Source organism: Balearica regulorum, chromosome 5 (assembly GCF_011004875.1).
Source record: "Balearica regulorum gibbericeps isolate bBalReg1 chromosome 5, bBalReg1.pri, whole genome shotgun sequence".
In the NCBI taxonomy this organism is placed as follows: domain Eukaryota; kingdom Metazoa; phylum Chordata; class Aves; order Gruiformes; family Gruidae; genus Balearica; species Balearica regulorum.
Genome location: NC_046188.1, coordinates 70,311,933 through 70,334,095, shown reverse-complemented (window position 1 = coordinate 70,334,095; position 22,163 = coordinate 70,311,933). Strand labels below are relative to the sequence as shown.

Here is a 22,163-nt window from a genome sequence, read left to right as displayed (position 1 = left end):
TATTGAATTCCCTTTTGGGTGCATAAATTATCTTTTGTTTTAAGAATAAGGAGCTGCAGATAGTGCACTCGTGGGTATTCACTAGGAAGTTTTGAACCACTCTGTTTCTAGGTTTATGCTGTGTTACAGCATCACACAAGGCAAGCGCTAATCACCCGTAATAAATATACTGCCTGCTGCGCGTTGTATTGCATAACGATTCTAGATTAAGTCTGTGCTGGCTAAATGGGCTCCTGGATGGTTGATCATTATTCAACAAGAAACATTTTTTGTTGTTTGTTTTCTAAAGCACCAACGCGCAGAATTTCATTCTGTCAGAAACCAGTGCATTCGTCAAAGGGCTTTTAAAAATGTATAGGTCTTTAATGAATAACTCACACTAAGGAAAAGTACTTTGGATCGATCTTTAAAATGCAAGCAAGGTAGCATTACTGCAGAGAGAAAACAACTTATTCTTCTGAAATAAGCCAGAAAAAATGTCTGGTACAGGCCGCACCTCTCTTCAATGCCCTGGTCAGTCTTTCTTCCAGAGTGGTAAAAGTGCTTTGCTGTGTAAAGCATTAGACCATTAAATAGTCCAGATCAAGAGCCAGATTTATACAAATACTCAATATCTCCAGGTGCAGGTATACGTAAGGCTTTCAAAACTCCATGTCTGAATTCTTCTGGAAGTTCCACTGAGCATCTGCCTTTCTCTTTAGACATTTGAATCCCTTTTGAATCTTAACAAGGGTGCTGCAATTTTTGCCTTTTAAAGGGCAGCTTGGAAGCCAGTATGCACTGAGTTTGCATAAGTCTGCTGCAGCTCCCACTGAACGCTTCTCCACCTGTCAACACATTTGGCACTTTTTGTTCCCCGTTTTGGCTGTGAGCACCTGTGATGCCAGGAGCTTAATAGAGCTGACATCTAAATCTATCCACAGAGGAGACCTCATTACTGCTGACTGGGATATTCTGCAAGCAGGGAGAGGTCAGTTATTGTTACAGCAGCACAGAGGCTGCTTTAAGCTGAAGGCTGGACTAAGTGAACCCTGCCCTGCAGACCAATACCCAGCTTTCTGCATGGGAGGTGAGCTTTGGTTTCTGTGGCAGCAGACTTTTACGCTTCCATCACGTAGCGTACCAGCTTCTTTGCCTGCGTAATGAGTTTGTTCCTTGAATTCACAGAAAGCCTTTGGTTCCAGAAGACTTTGCCATCTTTCAAAGCAGCAAATATGCACAATGTTTGTTTGCTTTTTTTGAATGTCGTCTTGACTACAAAGTTATTCCTTGCTAATGCCAGCTTCCACATGGGATAGTGTCTGGGGGAGCAAGTGTCCTGGGGAATTCGTGGCATGGGGCCTCCTGCCACAGAGGGCACCTTCCAAGAGGGGCAGGGGAAGGACAGGGAAGAGCGATTTTGAGAGTAAGCTGATGTAGTTTAATGACAGGGCTCTTCCAGAGTCCATAGCAGAAATATAGAACTTCTGTATTAAGGCAGCAGTCAAAAAATCCACTGTAGGATTATAGGATTATAAACTGTAGGTTTATAAGACTTGGTACGTCAGTTATGCCCTTGGAGAAACACTGTCTTTCTTCTCTGGTTCATGTTTACAGTCTTCTCATCAGTCTCCTTCGCTGTGCATTTTGAGTGTCTTGTACTCTGGCTGCAGCTCCCAGCCCCCCAAACCCAAGCTTTCTGATTTCGCTCCTGTTACGTTGTGATGAGTTCTTTTTTCCCTGTCTGGTCAGTATTTTTCAGATGTTTCCTGCAGACAGGAAGAGAGTGGAAGCAGCATTAAGCGCTTGTCATCTTCCCAAGGGCAAGGTAAGGGTTTCGCTAGGTAGCCAAAGCTCTCGCTAGTTTGAGAATGATCTTTTTGCCTACCCTGGCTGTGCCCATCAGCCCAGATGCTCTTAGTTACTCTGAAACCTTTTCCTTACCCCTAGCTGCCATGCCTTAACTGCAAGCCTGCTAGGATCAGTTCTTACAGTTTGTATTGCAGTGACGCTTGTGACTCCATCACTTGCACTATGTGGCACGAGAAGCAGCACGTTCCCTTCCACTCATTTCGCTGTCTGCTCTTTGAAGCAAGATCTGATGGTTAATCTTGGCACTTCTACCAACCCGCAGAGTACAGTCCAGGCCCCTGACAGCTCCTACCACTACATCATGCTTTAGCTTTATACCATCGCACAAGAGGCACTGACGGACAGTTCAGATAACTGTCCATTCTGAAATGGGGCATAGTGGTGCTTCTCCACTCCGTCCGTTCTTTCCTAAACACCGTGCCAGATGTTCCAGTCGCTTACTTGCATGGTCACAAACAAGTGCGGGACTGTGGGTGTTAATGGAGAGGTCAAAGCCATCAAGGGTTTGTGTTACTGACGTGTCTTCATTGCATTCTCAGAATGATGCCATCAACCCAGAGGACTTCCCTGAGACTGTGTATAAAACTTTCCTCATGAATCTCTGTCCACGGCCTGAGATTGATGAGATATTTACCTCACAGTAAGTTTCCCTCAAGCTATGGCACAGAACTTGATCTCTTGAAGCAAAAGATAAACAAAAAGGAGGGGCAAGGGGCTTTTACTGTGTGGCTTGTCTGGCCTCAAGCCCTGGAAGGGCAGGGACTCTTAACTGTCACCATCAGGAGGGCTGATTCCTGCTTGTGGCTAGCCCCAAACAAGGCCATATACAGCCTGAGAACCATAGGTCCTCACAAGTAGTCAATGAATTTTTTTTTTTTTCCAAGTAGCTAAATCTGTGCTCTCTTAAATCGACTTGATGTCCTGGGGCAAGCAATTCAGCGTGCTCTGAAATTCAGGTCCTTTTAGAGTTCAAATCAGAGGCTCAAAATATGCCTTGTGCTCCCTCAGCACGCCCTCTTCACAGTATTGAGTGAGTTAGGAAGAAGAAAGGCCACTGCAGGAAGCATCATTTACAGGAAGAAATGTAGACAAAACAGAAATTTGTGGGCTCAGGAACGCCGACACCCATTGCTAACCTGAGGGAGGACCAGTCCCTCATTTTCTGGGTAATACACAGGCCTTACCTCTGCTCCTCTGTATCCTCTCACCACAGCCATTTAAAAGCAAAGCCCTACATGACCAAAGAGCACTTGGCAAAGTTTATCAACAAGAAGCAGCGAGACTCTCGCCTCAATGACATCCTTTTCCCACCAGCCAAACCTGAGCAGGTGCAGAGCCTGATAGAGAAGTATGAGCCCAGTGGGATTAACATCCAGAGAGGTGAGTCTTGTTCAGCCCAAAAGTCTTGCTATAGAGGTGGTATGAAAATAGCAGAGGATCTCGCACCTTCTGCTACCCTGACTTTCCCAAGGTCTCACAAGTCCCTGTGTCGCAAGGCACCAGCAAGGAGGTGCCGGAACCGCTTTGTTTTGGTACTATTAACAGCTTTGTTTTCTGTGCAGGGCAGTTGTCTCCAGAGGGGATGGTCTGGTTTCTCTGTGGCCCTGAGAACAATGTGATAGCACTGGACAAATTGGTGCTGTACCAGGACATGACCCAGCCACTCTCACACTACTTCATCAATTCATCACACAACACGTATTTAACAGGTATGTGCAGTTCCAGAGTTTGCCTCTGCTCCAATGCGTAGGTACCACCGCCGGGGATGGATGAATGAGACTGACAGACAGTTGTGTCTGCCCTCAACTTTGGAGGGCCGAGGGCTGTAATGCATCCTGAGGGGCTTGGCACTTAGATGCTGTGTAAAAAGAAGAAATGTCACCCTGTAACCTAAAACATCTTAATGTTAAGCTCCAGTTTATGCAGAAAGTGTCCCGCCTGAATAGCTAATGTCAAGCCTCCCTTCTGTTCTCCTCCAGCCGGTCAGTTTTCTGGTATCTCGTCTCCTGAAATGTATCGCCAGACGCTGCTGGCTGGCTGCCGCTGCGTGGAGCTGGACTGCTGGAAGGGCCGTCCCCCGGATGAGGAGCCGATCATCACTCACGGGTTCACCATGACAACCGAGATCCTCTTCAAGGTACGGAAGGAGCTTTCTGCTCACATGCTTTCCCCAGCTTGGTTTTAGACTGATCTCTGTTTGAGGAGGCTGGCTGAGGGAACTGTCAAATGGATGGGCAAAGATGTTTGAGAGGAAAAGATTGATGGCAAGATGACAAGCGAATGAAAGATGAAAAAATATGCAATAGGTTGGAGTTTGTGTAGTTTTTGGAGTGGGAGGACCACAGGAGAGGTTGTTAGCCAGATGGAGATGAATCAATGAGGGAAATGCAGGCAGTCAGGTGGAAGCGATGGAGAGATGGTTGAGTAGATGTGCCTGCATACACAGGGCAGTGCAGCAAGATGGATGTTTGGACAGAAATTTGCATGAGGATGGTGGATTTGTGGATGGATGCATATCAGAGAAACAAATAAGATGGCTTTTAGAAAACAAATGGTTAAAATGAGTTTATCTTCTAACTGGTCTACAGCAGGTTTCTGTGGCTTACAGCCTCACATGGTGGCGCTTTGGAGGAATAGGTTTTAATTACTACCTAATTACTTGAGTGTGTGGAATGTGTTCAGTGGACCAGCTGCCCCCTAGCACGCTGGGCAGATGGCTTCCCTGAGGACTCGGCTCCCGGGCTTCAGAAGCACAGTGCAAAGCCTGCTTCTCCCTTGGAAATTTAGGGCATTTAACCACAGAAGTTACGAACAGCTTGCAGGTTAAAAATCAATGCATCACACTTATTTTCTTCTTCACTCCTTTACACAGCTGCAGCCAACAGGCAGAGGCACTTCATATTTTTTTTAAAGCATTTATTCTTATTCTGTATCTTCTCCGCAGTTCCCACACTTCACTATTTCTGAAATATTTATGTGGGGAAAAAAACCACAACCAATCCTTAAGATCAGAGGTATTGCCATATTCAGTGTCAGTAATTTCCCAAATCCTGTAGTACTGCTGCTGCTTTTTGTGCAGTGGTTCACTACAGATAGGAGAAATAATGACAGCTGTAGCTGCTGTAATTGCAGAGCTCTGCTAAAACATGTGACTTTACCTCAAGGAAATTATAACCTGTTAACACAGCATGTGCCCAGGTTTTAGTTGTACATAATACGTAGATCTTTCCCTCCACGCCTCTCTCCCTTTTCTACCATTGCCTGTGGCCTTTTAGTAGCTTTTTCTGTAGCTTCTCCTCCTCTGGACCTTGCAGGTCTCTGTGATAGATAGTCCAAGTGGTCTGTGGAGCAGCAGCTGTGGCAGCCTCCCTCAGTGCTGAGATCATGGCCGAGCCAGGATTTTGGGGGGGGTAAGGGACTGTAATTGCAAAGGAGCAAGTGACACTTCTTTACTGTGTCAGTTAGCAGCACCAGAAAATAAAATAGTGGAAAGTTTGTGGCAGTTTAACAGGGACTTGGGGAAAATACGATTATTTTTTCTTACATCATTAATGCTGAGAACATTTCCATGGTATTTGCATTTGAAATGTCAGCACTGCTGGTTACTGAACATTCCAGTTTTCTCTGCTGCTAGATAGAAGGATTTTATAAGCAGGTGAAATGATAGAAAATTGGACAGGTTCAGAGGTAAGTATAAATAGGGTTTGAAGCAGTTTAATCTGGTGCTGCGTACACCTTTCTCTATCAATTCAAAGTGCACGTGGCAGCGGCTTGCCTCTCTGCCTAGACGCTTTCACATTCATTTATGTATACACTAAACTATGCAAGAAAAATAAAACCTCATATTCTTACATCTTTTTTATTTTATGTAAGCTGTTGAGTGTAACTGCTTGTTATATCCTCTGGAGCTGCAAATCTGAGCGGGTATGAAAGAGATGACGCTTCTCACCTTCTTAGTGGGAGAAGATTAGTTACTTTAAAGAGAAGCCCCTGACTATGATCATTTTGGAGATCTGAAACTTGGGGGTCCTTTCAGTGGGAGGTCAGCTGCGTGGCTCTTATGAACGAGTGCTGATCTTTTCTCTGACCATTGCTTCTCCTTTAGGATGCCATTGAGGCCATTGCAGAAAGTGCTTTTAAGACATCTCTCTACCCTGTCATCTTGTCCTTTGAGAACCATGTGGACTCGTGAGTATCTGGTGACTGGGGACCAAACCTGGGAGAATTGTGTTCCCTCTTGTCCAGAGCAGAAAGTACGCAGGCAAGGGCTGCTGGGTTTTCAGTGGGTGCCTGAGCTGAAATGAAACACCGATTGAGATTTCTGAAGCAATTGGAGATGGGTCAGAGCTGAAAGGTGAGCCTTAAGCTGCAGAGTGACCGACCACAATTGTGCAGCCTTTTAGCTCAGAAACAAATGGGAATGAGCGTGGGAAGGGACATCAGGATCTGCGTAGCTGTCTGAGTGAAGGCAAGGGATGATTTTCTGGGTAGACTACATGGATCTCGAGATGTTTGCTCATGGTAAGCTCTGGATTTGGGCATCTGTCTTCTTGTTCACTCCTGCTTGATCTCTTTGTTTCTTAGGCCCAAGCAGCAGGCGAAGATGGCTGAGTATTGCCGAACCATATTTGGAGATATGCTGCTGACAGAGCCGCTGGAAAAATACCCAGTAAGTGGAAATTGGGGAAGGAGGCTAGTGGAGAGGTCTTTCTGAAAAAAATGGTCACTCCTGGTGCCAGGAAATGGCACGACAGATGCAAGGACAGTGAAAGAGAAGACGGTACTGTGGACAAATAAGCCTGATTCATAGGGGTGAGCAACATAGTAAGTGGATGGAAGACCTCTCAGTTGTAGAGGTTTTCCTAAGCACTTGCCTGACTGCGCTCTTATTTAATGCTGTGCAACTTGGGTGACTTTGGAAGCTGAGCTCTGGGTAATCGAGTCATACCAGTTGTACCAAGATGAGCCAGTGTATTTTTGTGCACAGTACCATTTCAAATCTGTCTGCCAGCACTTGCTTTGGAAAGAAACAGGAACAAGGGCTTAGTAGCATTTCAGGCTCTTCCTACCAGTGCTTCTAAATTCCTGTTACCAACCTGGAAATACTCCCTCCAGGCATAGATGGGCAGGTCATGACATGCATAGCTTTGCGCTCAAGAGTAGCTGAGTAAAGCTCCCGATCTGCTTGACCCTAGTCATCAGCTTACTTGTACAAGCACATATTTTTGTGGGCACCATGATATCTTTAGTGATCTGCATGCACACTGCTACTTCAGCTGCCTTGTGACTTGGCGCTGATTTACAAATACCAGGCAGTGCCTGTGCTCTGGAAAGCATGAGGCAGCTCCTTGGGATACGTAGCAGTGGGGGGAGCTCAGACACCTAGCCAAAGCATCTATTTTCAAGCCCTGAGATCAAAAGAAGAGCTGCAAGGAAGCAGTGAGCAAATCAGTAGTTGCCCACTGTCCAGACCCATGGTTTTGTCCAGGCAATGAGGAGAAACAGTTCAGGCCGTTAGCTAAATTATTAATAGGCCTGTTGCAATCTGTACAGGGAGCGTAGGTCTAGAAGCCCAGCCTGAGTCATGCATCCTTGTCTTGAGCCACCTACTCTGGGATCTTTTTTTCAAATGTGCTGCAGGCAGAGTGTTTAAATATGGCCCCAGTGCTGATCTAGGACTGAGGCTCTGGGATAATGAGAGAAGTAGGTGGAATGCGAAAGCCAGAGGTGTGTGGATGGCTTCAGGACATGTAGATGTATTTTCAGCTGGGGTGCAGGATGGGTGGCTGGGAACAGCATGGCATGTGCAGGCAGCAGAGCAGGAGAGGGCTGCAAAGTGCAAAATGCTGGTCTGAAACTGAAGGTGAAGTCTTAGAAAAATAATTGCATAGATATAGGGGGATATGCTGGCAGATGGAGAAATTAAAGTATACAGTGGGTGGGAGATGTGTCCATGCACCAGTAAGTGGCCAGAGGAGTGGTACCGGGAGGAGACAGGACAGGAGAGAGGAGTGAATTCTATCTTCGTTATGAAAATTCAGTGTGAAGTTTATCTTTGCAGCTGAAGCCAGGAGCTCCTTTGCCAAGTCCGAAGGATCTCTTAGGGAAAATCTTGATTAAGAACAAAAAGAACCAATCTATATCTGGGAAGAGACAGAACTCTCTGAAGAAAGGGAGGAATGTGGAACCAGAAATCATCGAGCAGCCAATGCCAATGGATGCTGAAGATACTGGTATGTCTGAAGGGAAAATGGGACTAGTATAGCTAGGTGAGCAAGTCTGGCCCACTGGAGACCTTCCAAATCACCCAATGCTAGCTTGAGGCGAGCCAATACTTGTCATTAATTTAATTATCTCAAGAAGCAGCATAACCTTCGAAGAGAAATTAAATCTTCAGAATATTTTCAAACCGTTCGTTCCAACCAAAAGAGGCAATCAACTCATGCCCTGCCCATCAGTCAACTCTTCTGCATACTCTGAGGCATATGGCTGCATGAGTAGGTAATTCATTGATACACACTGGCTATTGCTTTGAGGGAAAGGTGGATAACTTTTTACTGCTTGTAGCTCTCTGATATCCATAAATTCACCATGGCCTGTTTCTTCACTGTGAGGTTCTTGAAGGTTTATAGAACCTTCAGCCCCACTCTCCTTTCCTCCAGTCTCAAGGCTGTCACCTCCTGGGCTCAGGGAACCTATGGTAGAACACTGGATTTTCAATCCCTGTCATGGTAGGAGCACATGAAGTCATATGAAGACAGGGTGGGTGCCACCACGGAGCACCTAGAAATGGACATTTGTTCCCACAGATGTGTGCCACCTTGGTGGGGAAAACAGCATTGTGATTGTCGCTCTTGGGGGATGAGGGAAGCCTGCAGGAGGAATGATTTGGTCTCTTGAGTGTGCTAGTTCATATTTGGATTTGGCTAATAAAATTGTATGATTCTTCCACTTACTGTTCCTGTATGACTGGAGTGCGAGGTTTTGCAGAGTCCTCCATTGCTAGCAATCTGCAGTGTCTTGTCTCAGTGTGCTGCTGATACGCACTGCTGATGTGGGCTGCGTGTGCTTAGTGTGGGCAGGTGATGTGGCTGAAGAGGAACCAGAGGAAGAGGATGAACATCTCGGAAACCTGGATGAAGAAGAAATTAAAAAGATGCAGTCAGATGAGGTACTGTGGCTGTTGTTTCTGTTCCTTTTCTGTTTATTTTTCTGGCCTCTGGCTTCCTCCGGGGCCTCACCGTATTGACTAGAGATGAACGCAAAGTGGAGAGGGGAATGAACAGTGCTATGACCGGTCAGGGGCTTTCCTTGCCCCGTGCAACAAGACTTTTGCAGGAGAAACTGAATAAGATAAACTAGGTTGCAAGTATAGAGAATATGGCAGAAGAGGTATTATTTCTGCCTTTGATATCCTGCATGATTTGGAGATAATTCTTTGCCTTCAGGGTGTTTGGAGAGGCTTAGCCTTAGTCTGATAAAAGCCGTTACCGAAACATGAAGTGCTGCTGCTGAAGGGGGAAGGAGGAGATCAGCTTTCCCTTCAATAAAAACCAAAACCAAAACATTTCCCATTTCCATCTCCCCAGTATCACTCAGAGAGGAGGGAAAACAAGGTCCCAGGTTTGTCCCAGACTCCATGCTTTAAGAGGTTGAAAAGGCCTGGGGTTTCTTACGTACTGACGATACCTCTCCCTGTGCCTCAGCGTCAGTTTTTGCCAAGCCACCTAGAAACTCAGCGCCCCTGACTACGCTGCCCACAATGTAACTGTAGGACCAGGAAGCCAAAGAAACTGGTGTGCTCTGGTCAGGGCAGCCACTGGAGTCCTTTGATTGTGAAGCCCAGGTGTGTTTCGTTTCATCTCTAGGAAAGGTCTCTTCATCTGTCGTCTTTGGGTTTTGTTTTCTGCTCAGGGCACTGCTGGTTTGGAAGTGACAGCGTACGAGGAAATGTCCAGCCTAGTTAATTACATACAGCCTATCAAATTTGACTCCTTTGAAGTCTCTGCCCGTAAGTCAAACTCGGTCCTTTCGGGATTCCAAGCGTTGTGTTCTCTCTCCCCCGCAACGTGTGCATGCTCTCAAACACTTCCCTTCTGCCCTCCTCCCTGTAGTAAGGAATTGGTAAGGAGAAGACAGGGATATGTCAGATATTGCTCCCAGTTACATGAGCGAGGATGAAAAGAAACAGCCTAGAAGCCAGTGGCATCTCTGTGGGCTTGCTTTGCTGCTTCTGCGGGCAGGATTGAGCCCGGCTTTTCTTAACGTATGTGAGTGGCCTTCCTCTTCTGTGGTGATTGAACAGAGAAACATCTGAAACACTGCAAATGCACGCAATTTCTTTATACAGAATAGGTTCCTCTAAACACTTCCCACATTTGGGTCTAGCTTTGAGTGAGCTGGTTTGATTGATGAAAGAAAGAAAAATTAAAAAAATAGAGGAGTGAAGAAGGGGAAACTTGACAAAATAAAGAACTTAGTGCAAGACTTTGAATATTTGGATTTACTTGGAACTAAAACTCCAGGTAGGAGCTATTCTCTAAATGTCACTGAAATCCAGCAAGAGGTGGGCAAAATTATTGCCATTTTAGCTTTGGAAGCCCATCCTGTCCGTACTCTGTGATATTCCTGTCCTGTAGTGCGCAACCATTGTCTCTCTTCTATGGAGTAACTTTTCCAGGGACCAGAGAAAGGTAAATTGTCTTGATAGAAAATGGTACCCAGTAGAAAGTTGGAGTAAACAGGCCAAGTGCTTCTTGGGTCCATCAGTCCTCACACACAGAATGGGAGCTGAGCATGCCTTTCTTCTAAATGCTTTCTTTTCTGCTCTTTCTAGAGAAGAACCGGAGTTACGTCATCTCTTCCTTCACAGAGCTGAAGGCTTACGATCTACTAACCAAGTTCCCTGTGCAGTTTGTAGAGTATCCTTTTGCCAGCCTTTGTCCCGTGTAGTGGATTGTATGGAGTATGACAGCTAATCTGAAGCTTGGGTACAGCTGAGACATACCTAACTGGCTTCTGGTTTCAAGACCTGGTAAACTCTTCATCAGAGATACAAAGTGTGCAGGTGGGACATGGGGGACATGGGAACTTCCAGTGTGGTTTGGGGACTGTTCACAGATTCTTGACAGGATGTATCCTGCTGCAGTGAATGCCCAGGCTGCCAGATGCTTGTCTTTAAGTGGAACGGGTATGGGAGAGGAGCCTGTTGTTGCCAGGGCCTGGAAGGCTCTGAGCATTTGGTAGCAGAGCTTAAACAGTTTTTGCAATCTGAATACGTGAGCTAGCCCCAGGGTACGCAAGGAGTGCTCCAGACGTGTTTCCAATAGAGCAACTGTAGATATAACAAGCGGCAGATGAGCCGGATTTACCCCAAAGGCACCCGGATGGACTCCTCTAATTACATGCCCCAGATGTTCTGGAATGTTGGCTGTCAGATGGTGGCACTCAACTTCCAGACCATGGGTGAGTATCACGTTGTCCTCCAGCTTCTGAGTGGGGGAGGCTGTGCGCTCGTGTTCACTGTCTCTTTGCTGCTATTTCCTACCCCTGCTGTTTCCCTGAATGCTTTTATTCTGTGTTCCTTCTCCCAAAGTGGTGGTCATCTTTGACTCCATCTCCCACAGACCAAAAGCACTTTTCTAGGCCCAGCACAAACCTGGCACACCGTGTCCGGGATGCCGCTCCTACACACTTGTGCATACGCACATCCATCACATCCATGGACTTGCTGTCATCCAGTGTCTGGGTACCGTCTCTGGCTGCCCTGTAACATGATGTCAGACTGAATGCAGAGCACGAATGCATGAGAAGCTCCCGCTTCCCCTAAGCCACTTCCTCTTTTGCGAGGCAGCAGGCAGAGCTCCATCTGGCTACAGGCCTGGCCTGGCCGTGCTGTTATTTCCAGTACTTTGACCTGAACACGGAAGAAGGGCCTTTCCTTGCTGCACAACCAGCATGAGAAGGAGACAAGGAAAAGCCTCCAGAGAAAGCTGTTCTTTACCCCTCTTCATTCCTCAGAGGACCGTCTTTATATAGAGAGAGTGTAGGAGACTAGCTTTAGGGTCAGTAGGAGAAAAAAAGAAGGAACTTTGAAAGGGAGAGAGCAAGAGATTGGTTAAGAAGAGGATATCATACTGAAGACAGGTGCAGAAACCACAAGACAGCGTTCTCAAGAGAAGTGGCAGAGAGGATGGACTGAGAGGAGGCCCAACATGAAAGGAGGAAGGAGTAGAGGGGTTCAGCCAAGTATTTACTTCACAGTCAAAAATAGCGGGTACTTCTTAAAGTAGTTTTTAATTGAGTTCTACCCATGACTTATGGTGCAATCATAAGCAAACCACTTACCTTGCTTACAACAGCTGCTGTAATATTTTTCCCTGTAGGGTGCTGAGAGGCTTAATTAGTTTTTGAAATGGCTTTGTGAGCCTTTGGCTAGCAGGGGCTGTAAAAGTACAGCATCTTTCAGCTCACTCCTTGCACCCAATGAGGTCCCTCAGAAATTTTTCTCATTGTGTTCCTCTGTATCTCAGATGTCCCCATGCAGCAGAACATGGCTCTCTTTGAGTTCAACGGCCAGTGTGGCTATCTGCTCAAGCATGAATTCATGCGACGTCCAGACAAGCAGTTTGACCCCTTCTCTGTGGACCGCATTGACGTGCTGGTGGCAAGTACCCTGTCTGTCACGGCAAGTACAAACCATGGTGCTGTTCTTTCCCTGACAGCCAGTTCCTGGCACCACATCTATAACTGGCATCTATGTCCCTGCTATTTATTACCCGGTAGGGTTCTTAGTGGCAAATGAACCCAGAGAGTCCTGTGGGAGAGTGTTACCATGGCAACTCCCAATCTTTTCACTATTTTAAATTAATCATAATCGCATGAAAATGGAAAATTAGCATCTGCCATGCAGAAGAAGCCAAGGCTGTGATGATGGGGAGGGAGGAGGTTGGAGGAAGTGCTGAAGCCAGAAACACGGGTGGAGGTAAAAGAAAAGCCTACTGTGGATTGGAAGCTGCAGCAGAAAAGATGTTTTGGGGTGGGAGACTGACTTTGGGGCAAAGGTGTGGGTGGAGTCTTCTCTTTTATTCTTTTTAGCAGTTGCTAATCATGTTTCTGCTTGTTCATAGATACTGTCTGGTCAGTTCCTCTCAGACCGCAGCGTGAAGACATATGTGGAAGTAGAGCTGTTTGGGTTGCCAAGGGACACAAAGCGCAAATACAGAACCAAACTGACCTCCACTGCCAATTCCATTAACCCTGTGTGGAAAGAGGAAGCTTTTGTTTTTGAAAAGGTAATAGCATTTTATAGTAATTTAGACAGAGAATCCTTAAAGATCCTGTTGGCCACGAGCACTGCCTCTTGCGAGGTCAGTGACAACAGAAGGGACTCACTTCTGGAGAGCTCAGTCGTGGCTTTAGACACAAGACGTTGCGTGTTGTGCTCTCAGATAACATCCAGCAACAATATCCAAAACAACTCTCCGTCAACATTGCCCTGACAGAGAAGGAGTAGCTGGGGACATTTCTGGAAATAACAGGCATCAGAAGTCTCCCATTTATGATGCACTTCAGACTGAATTGACTAATCAGCTTTGAAAGCTTCAAGCACCAGGAAGCAGAAAGGAACTGAGTGTCTGCAGTTAAATTGTAAATGAGAAACAGAGATACTTGAGAAGTGACAGGACCAGTGAGAGGTTTCCAGTTGTGCCAGAATACGGAAGGCTCCCCTGTTTATCCAGAAGAATTCAGTGGTCACTAAGCCGGGTACAGGGTAGTACAAGGTGATAGTACGTTTGGCCTTTCTGCAGTAAGTTACAAAGGCAAAATACATGTTACACAATTCATCTCTGTTAAGCATGCTGTGAAACAGCAGATATTTTCAGCCTACTTGGGATGTGGTAGATAAATATTATCCTCATTTTAGAAAACACTTTTCAGGCTTCAGTTCTGGCAGAATAATTTTTAATTCTTTTTATGGCAGAAGAAAATGGGGTAGGAGGGAAGCAAGAGCCCTTATGGCAAAGTTACCATGCTTGCTAAATTGTCCTTCCAAGTTCATTCCCTTCTCTAGTGAATTGCTTCGTGGAAGCTGTGGTCTGGGGGTTTGTTCCCCCATTTTTTTCTTTAGGTAAACTGGCCTCCTGTGATCCTATGCAGTCTCTCTTCTGAGAAGCCTGTGTTTTGTGGTGTTTCTGTGAATTTATTTATGCCTGTGATAAACTGTAGCCTTAAATTACAAGATGAGGAAATAGGCAATGACTTCCTTGGAGAGATGGCATTGTTTTGTTGGAAGGAGGAGAGAATAAAGTTCTGCTTACTGAAGCCAATGTGCAGTTAAGAGTTAAAGGTGAGGACGTTGGTGCCTTACTCTGTTTTTTTCCTTAGATCATGATGCCCGAGCTGGCGTCTCTCAAAATTGCGGCTTGGGAGGAAGGAGGGAAGTTCATTGGTCATCGTGTCATTCCCGTTATTGCAGTGCACTCAGGTAAATTTGGTGGAAATTCCTTCAGCTTCTGTGCCCTTAAGACCTATCCATTGGAAGCTGTAAAAAAAGATACCCACATATGCATATTTTGCTATTTAATCTCCATTCCTGTAGGCAGCGGAGCTTCAAATTCATCCTATTACAGCCTTGGCTTAATTCCCTAATATGTTCACCGTGCCCTTCTGTAAAGAGAGGCTTTGTTGTAGTGTTGGAGTGCACAGACAAGAAGGGACAGATTGTGTCAGCTTACCTCTTCTGCTTTCTGTTTTCAGGCTATCACCACGTTTGTCTCCGCAGTGAAAGTAACATGCCGCTCACCATGCCTTCTCTATTTGTGTACCTGGAAGTCAAGGACTACGTTCCTGATGCTTGGGCAGGTAGTACGCGTTAGAATGCACGTGGGAGGTGCTCTGGCTTTGTCCAGACTGTGATCCAGAAGCATTTTTCCAGCCTGGGGGGGTACTTTCCTGCTGCACCCTTAATTCCTTGTCAGGGTGGGACTTGAGCACAGGCCAGCATCTTGTCACACCCTTGCTCTCATCAGAGGAGAGTGGATGCTTGCACGGGAACTGGGACGGGTTCCCCACGTGGGCCAGTGCGCTCATATCTGCCGTGCAGTGCAGATGTAACTCTGGCTCTCAGGTTTGAAATGGGTTGGTCTCTACTACTTTGATTCAGTGGCAGGGAGAGCTTTCCTTGAGGTGATAACTGTCAGGGATTGATGAGAACAGGGTTTTAGGGAGCAGAGGAGTCGTCTTCTTCCCTGTTGGAAGAGAGGGAGGTTCTTGCTGGTACTGAGATACAGTGATCTTCCTTTGAAAGGGGTGGTCAGTGAGAGATGAATCGGGAAAGAAGCCCCACTGGAGGTATTGGCAGCAAAACTTTGTAACAACCATGAACAAAGCCAGTGTCCTGGTTTCAGCTGGGATAGAGTTTATTTTCTGCCTAGCAGCAGATATAGCTGTTAGTTTGGATTTAGGATGAGAATACTGTTGATAACACACTGGTATTTTGGATGTTGCTGGGTGATGTTTGCACCAAGTCAAAGACTTTTCTGCTTCTAACCCTGCCACGCCAGTGAGGAACCTGGGGGTGCACAAAGAGCTGGGAGGGGACACGGCCGGGACAGCTGGCCCCAATGACCAAAGGGACATTCCATACTATAAGGTGTCATGCACAGTGTATAACTGGGGGAAAGCTGGCCAGGGGCTGGGACCGTGGCTCGGGAACTGGCTGGGCATCAGTGCTCTGCGGGTAGTGAGCAATTGTGCTGTGCATCACTTGTTTTGTATACTTTTTTTTATTATTATCATCATCATCTTTATCATCTTCCTTTTCCGTCATATTAAACTATCGTTATCTCAACCCATGCGTTTTACCTTTTTTCCCCAATTCTCTTACCCGTCTCACTGCGGGGAGAGTGAGTGAATGGTTCTGTGGTTGGTTTAGGTGCCAGACAGGTTAAACCACAACAGCCATGCAGAATCTAACAGTATCAGCCACAGAAGTTCCTGTGAATGCCTCTCATGTTTACTCTCTCCTCCCCCATGTTTATACAATGAACCTTATTCATGGGGGAAGTCCTGGGAAATCGATGGTTTTAACACGTATTTCTAAAAAAGACCGGGTTCATACAGCATTGGACTGGAATTGGAGCAGGGAGCTGTGCAGGTTAGGAAAGTCTTAACCTGGCTTTGGATTTTGGGAGCAGTATGCTCTTTGCAGCTTCACAGAGCTGCCCTACACATCAGTTGTGAGCCGTCCGCTCAGAATGGGACTGAGGTGAAGATGGTCCCTTCCCTCTGTGCTGCCAGGGAGAAGCCTGTTACAGGTAGAGAATACAAAATAGCCCTTCTCTGTAATTTCCTGTCCCAGGCCAGAAAGGAAGCCAGAAGGCAAGGAAAATCAGAGTACAATGAGTTATGTGATAATCTGAGCAACGATCTCCTCTTTGTTTCTAGATCTCACTATTGCTCTCTCCAACCCTATTAAGTTCTTCAGTCTGCAAGACAAGAGATCAGTTAAGCTAAAAGATGGCTCGGCAGAGGTGAGTTTTTCCAAGTTCTGTCATTGTCTCTAAAAAGTGTTGCATGGATTCAGCCTGAAGTAATAGAACTTTGATTTACCTCCGATCTTTGTTTTAGAGGCTTGGCACACAGAGGAACTTCCCATCTGCTGAAACTAACGGGATACCAGACTCCATCGGGAAATCCAGTACGTCTCTTTCCAATGGGCCTGCAGGTAAGGCTGTGGGTGTGGGGTGAGCTAAAAGTGGAAGGGAAAGCCTGTACACTCAAAAGGCTGGAAAGAGACAGTGCTGGAGGGTGAAGATCCTTGGTAATGAGGTCAGAGCCTCTCAGACCAAGTCACCAACTTAAATTCCCGTGCTTGTCATGAGTGGAAAAAGTCATAGGTATCCCTGACTCTCGCGGCTGGAGTGAGCGTGATGTGCATACTGCTTTTACTCCACAACAGAAGAGTAGTCTGGGGTGTCTCCTGAGAATGCCAGGAAACAAGCTGCACACCCAATTGGCATGAGCATCGTCTTTCCCCTCCGAGGCGGGCTAACGTATGGGGGTAGTACTGCCGCTTCCTCTGCTATCTTGCGCGTGTGCTGAGGACTGAGAGGACCTCAGTCTTCCAGGTTCAGCACAGAGTTCCCTGGGAGATAACCACGTTAAGAGGGAAGCACTGTCCAAGGAGGAAGCAGCCCATGGCAGAGATGTAGCCTTTCACCTTAAGTGTGGAATTGGAGGTTGGACATTGATTTTGAGCAAAGACAGGATAATTCTGCATGTTTGTGAGAGAAAGATTTTCAGATCTGGCTTAGTTTTATCCCATAATACCTCACTGCTCTTCACCTCTTTGTTCTTTTCAAGGGTCTCTTTCTGTAGATTACCTCATTCTCCTCTATTGTGTTTTACAATAATTGACAGCTAATCAGTATTTCCTACATACTAACAGTATCAATGTGATTAGTGTTGTTTTAAATATGTCAGTATCAAAACAATCAGTTTTCTCAAATTTCAGACCAGAACATCCTTCTCAGCTAATCAGAACAAGTTTACATGTGCCAAATTGTCACTAGCAATAGCCTGCTAATACAAAGCAAATGCCCTTTTTTTCTGGCAAGGCAGAGAATCCTGTTCCCTTTCTGCTGTGCCTGTTAACAAAGTTCCTGAGCACTTAAACATCTTAGCAGCTTAATTAATTCCTGTGGCCCATGTTCTCAATGAACTCTCCACTGTCCATTTTCAACCTGAAGACAGAGCATCAACAGGAACATTTTTTGTGATTTCAGGAGCAGCAGCTTTTGCCAAGGACAAAAATGTGACAGAAGTGACACAGATTGCAGGTAACTCCTGATTGCAGGTTCACGTGGGCTGAGACCCTGTCAGTCATTTTATATTCCCTCGCTGCCCAATTTCTGACTGGAATAGGGATGAAGCCTGTTTTGCAAACGAAAAAAGACCCGACCCAACCCTGCATGTTGTAGCCAGCACTAAAGACAAACCACATGAGTCCTTGGGCTCGGGGACCCGGTTTCCCAGCCTGCGGCACCATTTGCCCGTTTGGACACCTGCCATGCTGTGTGGTGAGCTCTCAGGCTGGGGCTGAGCTCACAGCAGGTCTTGAGGAGAAAAGAGGCTTGAAGTTGCCATGGTCGATGTCTTGTGCCAGCTGGGCCACTGCTATCTGCCCAGGTAGGTCCAAAGGGCTTTGGACTGCTCCAGCTTTAGCCCTCTGAGGCCACTGCCTATGATTACTTTAGATACGGACTCTGGTAAAAGGCATCGCGTAATACGGAAGCATAGCGGGTCTGGTTTGACCTAGACTTGTTGGCTGAGACGCTTGGATTTAAGCTGTACGCTTGTTTCCTCCATACAAGCTGTTTAGAAGGAGTTGACCCTGCACAACACAGCACTGTGTTGCAGACCCACCTGTGAGTTCTGTTAATTTTTACAGATTCCAATTAAAAAAAAAAAGTTATTTCCCTTGAGAAGATAACTCCCTGTGGCCTTTCTGCCACAGATAAGCACATCTCACTGACTTGCTACAGCCAGATAACAAGTTCTCCAACAGTTCACAGGCACCCTTCCCCTCTCATTTTCATCTGCCTCAAAAGCCCTTTCATTTATTCCTCACAACTGAAGAAATGCCAGGCATTAAAACTGGAAGGGATGAAAGCACTTCTCATTGGAATTCTGTTTTGGAAAAAAAAAAAATCAGTAATGAAACAACAAAGCTTTTCCCTTATAATTAGAGCTGCCAACTAGCTTAACGATTGTGCTTTCTTTGGGATACTTAGAATTGTGGAAAAAGGTGCAAGGCACAAGACAGACAGACTGGCACATCATCACTGTGTTTCTCTGGCCAAAATAACCAAGAGGCAGCAATGCTTCCGGCCATCCCCATGCCTCGCACCCACCAGGTGGTGAACTGAGCTGCATGCAATGCTGGAAAGAGGGAGGAAAAGCTGAATGAAGGCAGTGCCAAAAAAACCCTGTCTGACCCCAAAAGGCATTGCAGCATGTTGAGAAGAGAGAAAAGAGCCTCTCTTTATTTTGTGTTTTTAGAGCCTCAGACAGCCAGCCTCGCAGAACTGCAGCAGATGAAGCTCTTTCTGAAGCTGCTGAAGAAGCAGGAGAAGGAACTGAGGGAGCTGGAGCGGAAAGGAAGTAAACGGAGGGAGGAGCTGCTGCAGAAATACTCTGTACTCTTTTTGGAGCCTGTCTGCTATGGAAGCAAGAAAAGGATGATACAGACTAGGAAAACCCAGAAGAAGAGGTAAATGCAGCACCCTGACCTGTGTGTCACCTCCCTGCACCAAAGCAGAGCAACCCCCAAGAGAAACCTGGGCTCCCCCCTCTGAAGGAAGCATGGAGTGGGGTGGGCATCCACATCTCCCTGGGTTTATACAGCTGTTCCCACTGAGGGTGGGTAGGGAGGTCAGGATTGTATCCACTGCTCTAGAAGCAGCACAGCTGCTGTGTTTGTTCTGCAGGAGTTTGACAGCAGGTGATGTTGGTACATGTGGAAATCCTGTAGAAATGGCAGAAAGTGTTGATAGCCGAATTTTGGAACTGAGAGAGAGGCTGGAGATGGACCTCATCCACCTGGGGGAGGAACACTACGATGGGATTCGAAGAAAGAAAGAGCAGCATGCCACGGAGGTAAGGACTGCAAGCGTCAACAGAAAATGTAGCCTAGGAGAGCCCTGCAAGGACAGCCTGAAAAAACCAAGTTCTTCACTAAACTGTGAGCTTGGAAATGTGGCCACAGGGCAGAAGACTCCCCCCAGAGCAACTGTCAGGTCCATGCAAGGTAGCTGAGAATGTAGACAGTGATGCTTATTTGTTAGAAGCTATAAAAATCCAGCAGAAACATTTTTAAAGGTCTGCAATTTGGGGGGGGGGGGCAGGGAGAGAAAAAAAAAGAGAGAAGTACTGTCCTGGAGCACATCAGGCTCCATCTGCTTAAACTCTTCTGATGGCTTAGCTTGGCATTAAGGTGGCGTTGAGGTGCTTCTTACGCTGCCAGGCACACACGTACATGGAGCTGTACCACGCTTCTCATGGCTCCCTGCATGATGCTGTACCGTCAGGGCTAGGGTGACACACAGGTGTGTAGAAGCCCTGCAGGTTCACTGGTGGCAACCGTCAGAGTGTTAGAGACATGCCGTAGGGGCAACCACATGCACCGCTGTCATTCAGCCAGGACAGATGATGCGTGGGAATAGAGCAGCCATTGTCCCATCTGGGCTAATAAAATTAAGGTCTTGCAAGGGTCAGCACTCCTGGGACCACCCCTTACAGCGGGGCTGACTCACATTCCTCTTGAAACCTGGGAAGAGTTTTGCTGTTTGACTTACTAGAAGTCGGAATAAGTGTCCACACAGGGTGTCGCCAAGTCTGTCCTGCAAGTGCATCAGTGTTTCTCAGACCCCCACCTTAAGTAAACCCCAGCAAGAGGCATAGTAATGCCTGGAGACAAAGTGCAGTCCACGAGATGGTGACGATAAATGCAGGATACGCCATCTTTTCCAATGAAAGTGGACAATTTCAGGATTTGGAGGCCTTTTCCTATCATTATTTTCCAAAGGAGTTTGCATCATATGTCTTAAATCTTAGGTTCCCCGGTGCGCTTTGGCTTGACACGCTTGCAAGCTCTCTACAAGACTGGCTGGTCTAGCCTCCACCAACCCCGAGGGGGGGAAAAAAAAAAAAACAAAACACCTGCCTCTTCAGAACTAGCTTACCTGGGAATCATGCTTATCACCAGAGAGAGAGAAGCCAAAGGAATAAACACATCCTTGTCTCACAACTCTGACAAAGACTGTGAGATTTAGTGGCAAGGCTACAAAAGGGAAATAAACCCCTTGAGTTCCCACTGCACAGCACGTAGCCCAGGAGCCAGGGTTTTTCCTTCCAGGCTGTCTCCCAGCAGGCAGCAGTGTAGGCAGGTCTCACTGCACTCACACTTACTCTGCCCTGATTTCCACAGAACTTTGTTTCCACCAGACAGCAGGCTCATACCCTTGCTGCTGGCTGCTGTTGTTTAGAAGGTAAGCTTGACTGTTTCCCACCGACCCACAAGTACAGCGAATCTGGTGCTGCCTCCTGCACAGAGATAGGAAGCTGTCCGTAAAGATACCCTGGCAGTGCCTGAGGTGGCTCACGGAGCAGCCTTTGGAGCCTTGGTGGAGTCAGGGCACTCACCCGGTGCAACCCCTCTGCACGTCTGAACTCGCTGCAGTGGTGCACAGGTTTGCACAGAGCCTCACGGATTAGCTGGCCCCTGGATTTCAGTGCAGGGAGGAATAAAGCTGAATCTGGTGGTGATTAGATACTGGTGGTGTGCTGTGTCTCATCTTGCTTTGCTTGGTTTTGATCTTGTTTTCATCCCTTGAACAGCAAGTTACCAAGATAATAGAGCTAGCCAGAGAGAAGCAGACAGCTGAGCTGAAGGCACTGAAGGAGTCATCAGAAAGGTAAATTTAGTATTTGAATAACAAAGCACTCATGCATAGCTCTTGTCTGGGGTAGCATTTTGTGCTAGAGCTCAAAGCACTGTACTACAGCCCACGAGTGAATACAGGGAAAGAGAAGCGTCTCTCTTTCTTTGGTGAGAAACTGAAGCACAGCGATGTGACTCGGGGTCTCAGTTACACAGTGGCAGTGGTGGAAGGCAGCTCTTGTGCTCTCCAGAATAGTGTCCGTGCTGTGAGGCACCGAGCAGGGTACAAGCATTCAAGCTGCAGTAAGTAGCCTTGACTCATTCAGAAAGATAGGAAATAAGAGTGCTGGTCACTGGGTGTCAGCTCTGCCTCCTGCAGTCAGAACGTCACATGTAATCCTCCCTCCAGGGACTGATCAGCTCAGCCTTCTAGGTGACTTGAGCATCTTGGCTCCAGTGCTTAAATAAACTGGCAGAATCAATTCACCAATTTCTAGCCGGGCATTTATCCATTTGTTCTTGCAATAACTTTGTCCTGAAGCTAAAACCCTCACTCATTCCTCCTTCCCATTAAATCCTCTCTCAGCCTTTAGTTGCTAAGTTAGGCAAAACTTCCTCTTTTCATATCCTCCATCAAGACAGATTTTTCTGTTTCTCTCAGCTTTTCAGCATATTCAGACAAGACTAAGAAAAACGGGTCAAGCTAGGTGTAATGGTTTGCTAACAATATGATGTCATTCAGTATAGTCACATCTACAGCTGGCTGTGAGCAGCTCCAGAAGGATTTAAAGATCTTGAGCAGTGGGCAATAAAATAGCAGTTAAATTCAGTATGAGTAAATACATGTGAATGGAAAAAACGAACCAGA

General features: G+C 46.5%; 1 protein-coding gene across 2 annotated transcripts in view; it reads left to right on the top strand.

Moving 5' to 3' along the window:
• PLCB2 (phospholipase C beta 2) overlaps positions 1–22,163 on the top strand; it is a 60,239-nt gene that overhangs the window by 31,058 nt on the left and 7,018 nt on the right. Inside the window, exons 7-28 of one of the 2 annotated variants that reach the window (XM_010303850.2) lie at positions 1,732–1,807; positions 2,391–2,491; positions 3,065–3,231; positions 3,414–3,560; positions 3,831–3,988; positions 5,957–6,039; positions 6,436–6,520; positions 7,913–8,084; positions 8,925–9,022; positions 9,766–9,862; positions 10,688–10,772; positions 11,192–11,316; positions 12,384–12,538; positions 12,981–13,145; positions 14,239–14,338; positions 14,611–14,715; positions 16,300–16,385; positions 16,483–16,579; positions 17,640–17,693; positions 18,916–19,126; positions 19,344–19,512; positions 21,253–21,329. In XM_010303850.2, the coding sequence (XP_010302152.2) occupies positions 1,732–1,807; positions 2,391–2,491; positions 3,065–3,231; positions 3,414–3,560; positions 3,831–3,988; positions 5,957–6,039; positions 6,436–6,520; positions 7,913–8,084; positions 8,925–9,022; positions 9,766–9,862; positions 10,688–10,772; positions 11,192–11,316; positions 12,384–12,538; positions 12,981–13,145; positions 14,239–14,338; positions 14,611–14,715; positions 16,300–16,385; positions 16,483–16,579; positions 17,640–17,693; positions 18,916–19,126; positions 19,344–19,512; positions 21,253–21,329 (2,613 nt within the window). Of the gene's footprint in view, positions 1–1,731; positions 1,808–2,390; positions 2,492–3,064; positions 3,232–3,413; positions 3,561–3,830; positions 3,989–5,956; positions 6,040–6,435; positions 6,521–7,912; positions 8,085–8,924; positions 9,023–9,765; positions 9,863–10,687; positions 10,773–11,191; positions 11,317–12,383; positions 12,539–12,980; positions 13,146–14,238; positions 14,339–14,610; positions 14,716–16,299; positions 16,386–16,482; positions 16,580–17,639; positions 17,694–18,915; positions 19,127–19,343; positions 19,513–21,252; positions 21,330–22,163 lie in introns of those variants that run through there. The other variant, XR_012835881.1, reaches the window with a different exon arrangement.